Source organism: Octopus bimaculoides, chromosome 1 (assembly GCF_001194135.2).
Source record: "Octopus bimaculoides isolate UCB-OBI-ISO-001 chromosome 1, ASM119413v2, whole genome shotgun sequence".
Taxonomy (NCBI): Eukaryota; Metazoa; Mollusca; class Cephalopoda; order Octopoda; family Octopodidae; genus Octopus; species Octopus bimaculoides.
In genome coordinates this window covers 63108446-63116304 of record NC_068981.1, presented here as the reverse complement: position 1 = coordinate 63116304, position 7859 = coordinate 63108446, and the positions used below count along the sequence as shown (strand labels likewise).

General features: G+C 36.6%; 1 protein-coding gene across 1 annotated transcript in view; it reads right to left on the bottom strand.

Moving 5' to 3' along the window:
• Positions 1-7859, bottom strand: part of LOC106883319 (uncharacterized) — a 29989-nt gene that overhangs the window by 1941 nt on the left and 20189 nt on the right. The window contains exons 9-12 of the mRNA XM_052974858.1: positions 7324-7384; positions 6695-6775; positions 5193-5218; positions 1969-2051 (exon numbers count right to left, since the gene is read on the bottom strand). Of these exons, the coding sequence (XP_052830818.1) occupies positions 1969-2051; positions 5193-5218; positions 6695-6775; positions 7324-7384 (251 nt within the window). The remainder of the gene's footprint in view (positions 1-1968; positions 2052-5192; positions 5219-6694; positions 6776-7323; positions 7385-7859) is intronic.

Here is a 7859-nt window from a genome sequence, read left to right as displayed (position 1 = left end):
ATTGGAGTCTGGTGTAGCCATCTGGTTCGCCAGCCCTCAGTCAAATCGTCCAACCCATACTAGCATGGAAAGCGGACGTTAAATGATGATGATGTTTTGTAGTTATAGGTTTACTATGATTTTGTTTGAATCTGATGTTTGTATTTGTAGTAATAAACAAGTGTAGATGTAATGGACATATTATACCTATGTTTCTCTCTGGCAACTCAACTATTGATTCCCAGGCAACTTTTATGTTTTCAATGCTGTCAACCTTACCAAATCGAATCATACTGCCCATGTGTCGACACCATAGTGATATCCATGGGGCAGCTGATGATGGGAATAAATGTTTGATATGCTTCTTGGCAATGAGATTTTTGTATCTCTTGGAGTGTCATTATTCTGAGTCATCCTCCATTCCCATAACATTGAACTTGTTAAAAGTTCATGGCTGTGAAATTTATGATTTAGTGTCTGGTCTGCATGTGCTTACTTTATGCGTACTTCAGTATTATGTATATCTGCCATGTATTTATGTACATCATTAATATGTAAGCGCATGTGTGTGTGTGTGAAAAGGGGATGTCTGTCTCCAAAACTCCAAAGTTGAGTAACATTTTCATGCTTGGATTTGTAAATTACAATAAGAATAACACTGATCAGCAAAGAATTTGTCCCAAGGAAAAGAATACCTGTATCTTATATGATTTTGCATGCAGAATTCAAAAATAATGTCAAATTATCTGTATCACCCACAGTTCCTCTGTTCCACGATATCCCTCTCAGATCCTGTTGCATGGGCTAAATTTCAGTTAAGCTGTTGAAATCCGAAGCTAATGGTTTAAGAAATACTCCTAATTTAAATTTTTATGAATAAAATTAACCTAGTGAAATCATAAATCCAGCTATCTGAGTTAATGAGTCCCAAAAATATTTGAAATGAAAAATATGTAAAAATACTAACATACAGAAAAAGCACAGAAAAATATGTAATATACGAACACACAGAAAAATTAAAAACAAAACATGCAGGTGAACCACAACACAGCATGCGGTTGTCATGGTAACAAACTGCTAATGCCACGCTGTCTGCTGATTAGCTAAAATTACCCAAATTTCCCAACTTTAATTCCAAATAACATCAGACTCTTTAATTTACAAGATAAAGTAATTGGTTGATCATAATCAAAATTCAGAGTTGTATTGATACACCAAAATTGAAAGCAATCTGAGCAAAATAAAGTAGGGCTCATTTTGCGAATGAGATCGACTAGATCCGAACGTCTTTCATCATAATTGAGTTCAGTTGAGGCTGAACCTGGAAGCAGGGAGGTCAAACATTGGAGGTCAATATACATAATTTCTTAAGCATAAGTTTATCCAGGCCTACATCATCAAATTTAAGATAGGAGGATGTCAACTGAGGATCCCTTGTTGACACTTGAAGAGGATGCTGAGAATGATGATGATGATGACGATGATGGTGGTGATAGTGGTGATGGTAGTGGTGATGATGACAACAACAATAACAACAATGATAATGTCATTGGTAAGTGGTGTTGCTGAAGCTGGGTGGTGATGATGGTAATGATGATGAGTCTAGGACATTTACCCTCACCATGGACAATAACCCTGCCCGCCCCTCCCCAAGGACAATTACCCCTGTGGAGAACAGATGATGAATCAAAACTTCTTAATATATTGGGGAGATGCTAATTAACCGAAGGGTTAATTGTCCTAAGAGGTAGTTGTCCTGATACAGGTGATGGTCATAATGATGATCGTAGCGGTGGTGTGGTGGCGGTGATGATGATGATGGTGGTGGTGGTGCTATTGATGATGGTGATGGTGGTATTGATGGCGGTGGTGGCGGTGGTGGTGATAGTTGTGATGGTGACAATGATGGTGGTGATAATGATGATGAGGATAATGGTGGTAGTGGTGATAATGATAATGACGATGACGATGATGATGATGATAACTTACCATTCAACACGTTGTTCTCTTTACTACAGCTTCTTTGAAAGCGTGCTAGATTGTCCTCATAATCCACAGGAGGGGTGGGTGATCTAAGGAAATGAAGGAGAATTATAAACATACAATTCTTATACAAATATAAAGCATCAAATTTTATAGAGAAATAGAAAATGAGATTTGGTGATACTCTCTTTTACTCTCTTTAACTTGTTTCAGTCATTTGACTGTGGCCATGCTGGAGCACCACCTTCAGTCAAGCAAATCAATCCCAGGATTTATTCTTTGTAAGCCTAGTACTTATTCTATTGGTCTCTTTTGCCGAACCGCTAAGTTACAAGGATGTAAACACACCAACATCAGTTGTCAAGCGATGGTGGGGGTACAAACACAGACACAGAAACATATATACACACATACATACATATATATATACATATATACGATGGGCTTCTTTCAGTTTCCGTCTACCAAATCCACTCACAAGGCTTTGGTCAGCCCTAGGCTATAGTAGAAGACACTTGCCCAAGGTGCCATGCAGTGGGACTGAACCCGGAACTATGTAGTTGGTAAGCAAGCTACTTACCACACAGCCACTCCTGCGCCTATATTCAAGATTTTCTCGAGTGTTATTTAGATGGCTGAGAAATGAATGCCCTAAACAACTGATTAAATGGTTATGGGTTCAAGATGGCTTTAACACTCTTTTATCTTTTACATGTTTCAGTCAGAAAACTGAGGCAATGCTGGTTTAGTCAAAGCGTTTAGTCAAAGCAACAAATTGACCCCAGTACTTAGTTTTAAAACTGGTACTTATTCTATTGCTCTATTTTACCGAACTGCTAAGTTATAGAGACATAAACAAACCAACAATGGTTGTCAAGTGGTGAGAGGGACAAACATAACACAAAGACACATACACATAGATACACACACACACACACACACACACAAGACTTTCCGGTGTTTTAACACCCAGTACTTTGAGGGAGTCGTCCCCACTGTGCTAAAGCTGCAGCATACTGATGAACAAGTAAAACACATACCTTGAATATGTGTGGTTGATAATACACACATATACACACACACAGGGCTTCCTTCTGTTTCCATCTACCAAGTCCACTCACAAGGCTTTGACAGCCTGAGACTACAGTAGAGGATACTTGCCAAAAGTACCATGCAGTGGGACTGAACTCAAGACTATGTGGTCCAAAAGTAAGCTTCTCAACCACACAGCAACTACTTCTGAGGGGTGCCGATAAACTCACTCTTAGTATATAATGGTTGAAATATTTCTTGGCATACAATTTGGGATGTGATCCTTATCTATGCTAATTTAGTCTACCAGACCAACAAAAGTTTCATCAGTCATTTTAATCAGTCATACTTTTCTGACCACTCGCACTCCTATTTTTGAAGTATAAGAATTGTGTATGCATACATACACACACACTTTCACACATATACAGTATTTCCACACAGTCAGATAACAGGTAGATGCAGGGGTGAAGTGTGCAGTCTCTGATAATTTGACCCAAATAGAACTAAAACATGTCAGGTCAATCCCCACCCAAGAAGTTCATTTGTTTACATAAGTCCTATAAAATCAATAACATACTCAATGCAATGAGGACTAAAATTTGTATTATTTAAAACAGTATTGTGTATTGTACATTTGTAGTATTCATTGCAGCTTTGCGACTCGATAATGGATTAACTGTATAATGTTGCCCTAGATAGAACATAGTAATAAAAAAGGACAGGATAGTTACAACTGAATGCCTTTAAACGTAAGTCAGCTTTATTAGAACTGAGCTGGAGCTAAACAAAAAGGACATTTTTCATTCAGTTCATTTCATTTATTGAAACTGGCCACCAATATTAAATAGGCTTCATGTCCTCCTCCCTCTTTTAAATATTATCCAACTTTATCAGCCATCTTAGTCTATCATGTTGGCTTTTCTAATTTGTGATTTGTTTTCTTGTATTCCTTTTTTTTTTTTATAATAGTACAAAAGTTAAAATAAAAATGTATAAAATAAAAGAAACAGTTTAGAAATGTAGTAACAGAATATATAATGAACTAGAAGAAATTACTCGTGTGAGACAATGACATACATTTAGCTAAATCAGAGGATTATCACTAACAAGTACCACTGGGTTTTTGTTTTCTTTCTTCAAGTATGAAGAAAATTTAATTGGGATTTTTTTTTTGTGAATATCTCATTCAGTACACCAGTCTTTATTTCATTTAATTGTAAAATACACTAAATACTAGATGCTGTTTGCCTCTCTTTGATTCTACATAGTCACTTGATCAGCTAGAATTAATAACCAAATATCCCTCAAATTATGCTCTTCCATCTTAATGAAGAATACATTAGATAATGTAATCCTTGTTATAGATACACTCATCATCATCATCATCATCGTTTAACGTCCATTTTCCATGCTGGCATGGGTTGGATGGTTTGACTGAGGTGTGGAGAGCCAGCAGCTGCACCAGGCTCCAATGTGATTGGGCAATATTTCTACAAGCTGGATGCCCTTCCTAACGTTAACCACTCTGAGAGTGTAGTGGTTGCATTTTACATGCCACTGGCACAAGTGCCAGTTAGGCGGGACTGGCATCTATCATGTTCAAATAGTGCTTTTTATGTGCTACCAATATGGGAGCCAGTCATGGGGTACAGGCATCAGCCACGTTCAGATGGTGCTGAAAATGACAGAATAGTCTTAGCTGGAATGCTTTGATTATAAGTATGCTCAATCAAAATTGGAATAGGGCTAAACAATATTTTGGTATTAGAGAAGAGATGGATAAATAAAAATGGAATGAGAAAGAAAACAATAACGGTGATTAAATTAATTTGTAAATTGATCAATATTTTGGTAGATGAAACCCATTAGTATTTAAACTAGCCATATCTGGCCCAAATATTCTACCTGTTTTATGTTCAAACTGCCAAGATCCAGCCTCTCATACCCACCATACAATGTTATTTTTAAATTAAACAATCACATTATTGAAATTGTGAAGTTACAAGATAATGCATGATTAATTCAAAGTAATGTGAATAAATAAGGATTACAATAGACAGAATAATATGAATGCTAAAGGGCTAAATTCTTCTTTCAAACAAAAATGAATATAAAAACTTATTACTACAATGTGCATCTCCATCACAAGTAATGTAATGCTAAAAAGGAAAGTAATAACATACATTACAACATACCTTTCTGTAACACTTTTATTTAAGTCCTACAAATTAGAAAATGATATAGTTACATATTAGAAAAATATACAGAAAACACTCAGTTAATTAGTTGAAACTCTACAAGTTTTATACCAATTACTCCTGGCAACAAAAGTGTTTCCCCCACAAGACTTATCCGACACAGTAAACAAATAACTTCAACCATCTATCTAAACATTTCGATTTCTATTCTGTATTCCTCAAAAGCATAGACACTCACAAAATTCAAATGCATTAATATATCCATGCTGCAGCAGTTTGAACAAAGAGCACAACTTCTTATGGGAAGTCATCCAGCACAATTATCATCTTCATCAGTTACACAATGTCTAGAAGACTGCTATCAGAGAAGCAAAAGATGCCTTTCTGCATCATACAGTAAACAAACTCTCATGTTTCTAAAACTTCTGGTCAATTGCAAAGAGGCTCTCTACTCACTTGGAGGAATCCTCCAATCTGCCATTCCACAAGCAAGGCAGCTCTTTTAGTAGCACCTTCAAGGAAGAAGCCTTCACATTAGTTGCTTGTCTCACTTTTCAACACTGTATGTATTCAATAAAACTCCTCACAAATTTCCTTTTTCTATGTTCCCTGTCTCATCATATAGACACATAATTATGCATGTGTGAATAATGAGAGACATGTAAGAACTTCAACCCAATAAAATGAACATTCCAACAGTATTCTTTTCATCACTCTCCAACAGTATCCCTTTCATATCTCTCTAACAGAAGACTCCAGAGTTTGCTCCTATCCTCATCAAACTTCAAAATCTTTATCTCTACTGGTATCTATTTCATTCTTAGGAAATCTATCAAGGTGTGTTCCATCACCAAAAAAGGACAAAAAGCCAACTTCTTTGACTCTGCATATCATTTTCACCAACATCATCATCATCATTTAACGTTTGCTTTCCATGCTGGCATGGGTTGGACGATTTGACTAAGGACTGGCGAACCAGATGGCTGCACCAGGCTCCAATCTGATCTGGCTGAGTTTCTACAGCTGGATGCCAACCATTCCGAGAGTGCTTTTACGTGCCACCAGCACAAGGGCCACTCAGGTGGTACTAGCAACAACCACTCTCAAAATGGTGTTTTTTACGTGCCACTTGCACAGGAGCCAGTCCAGCGGCACTGGCAACGACCTCGGTCGAATGTTTTTTCACGTACCACCGGCACAAGTGCCAGTAAGGCAACGCTGGTAACGATCACACTCAAATGGTGCTATTTACGTGCCACTGGCACAGAAGACAGACAGCTGCTCTGGCAATGATCAAAATAATGAGAATTATTATTAACAACCACTTCTTTTATCATGTTGAATAACTTTCTGTCTTGAATGACTTGTAATATGGTTTCTGTAAAGCTAGATGCATTAGGGATTTGCCGTCCTATATCACTCACATATACACACAACAGAAGTAGACGATAGAAAATACTTGAAAAGGAACTTTAACAGATGGTACATTCTTGACTTACCTCTTCTGATATTGAAGATAATCTAACATTTTCCATCCACTTTGTTTTTATATTTTTGCGAGCAGATGCCTTCCAGAAAGCCTGAATTATAAAATTATTTTTAATATAGTCACAAGGCTAAAAATTTAGGGAAGCAAGGAGTCAATTATATTAATTCCAATACTTGACTAGAACTTTATTTTATTGAACTCACAGAGATGAAAGGCAAAAGCAAGTCAGATTGGGATTTGAGCTCAAGAAGTAAAGAGCTAGGAGAAACATCACAAGGGATTTTTTGCAGCCCTATTTTTCCTTTTTTTTTTTTTTTTTGCGCCTTTTTCTCATTACTTTTTCATGAAAAGTAATGAGAAAAAGAAAACATGTAGAGCAGACACCGGAGTGAAAGGGAAAGTCACTAAGTCACTGAAAAGATCATGAACAGCAACAAAATGAATGTGATCCTGATGCTCTAACCACTGAGCGATGCACCTTCTTGAGCTCAATGATCTAACCACTGAGCTATGCACCTTCTAAATAAGTTAATCCCAGATAAAATCATGAGAAAAAAGAAGAAAGACAAGAGACAATGAAGTTTAACCAGATAAAGGTAATGAAAGGTGAAAACAAAAATCTAAAGAATTTTACCATACCTCCATCCAAGAATCTCTTTCTGCCGTTATGTCCACTGAATTTTTATTCTTTATTCGAAAACTGAAAAGTAAAGTGTGATATTTTAAAGTTATTACATACATGGCATACAGTATACCTTTTGTATTCTAGGTAGAAAAATCTTTTGTAACTTGGGCAAGCATCTTCTACTAGAATCCAGGCCTACCAGAACGTTGTGAGCAGATATGGTAGACAGAAACTGAATGAAACCATTCATTCACCTGTCCATGCAGCCATTCACTTATTTGTTTGTAAGCATGAATGTATGTATATATGATGTGTGTATGTGTGTATGTATGTATGTATATGGGAGAATTCACGAAAAAAACAACAGACGAAGACAGGTGGTGTAAACAACAAATGGATGTATTAGTATAACGCTCGGGAATAGAGAAAGTCTTTACTGTTTCGAACCTACGCTCTTCAACAGAAAGGAACACAGAAAGAAACAAGTAGAGAAACAAGGAGAAAAAAAATAAGGAGAGAAACAAGGAGAGAAAAATATATACATATATAT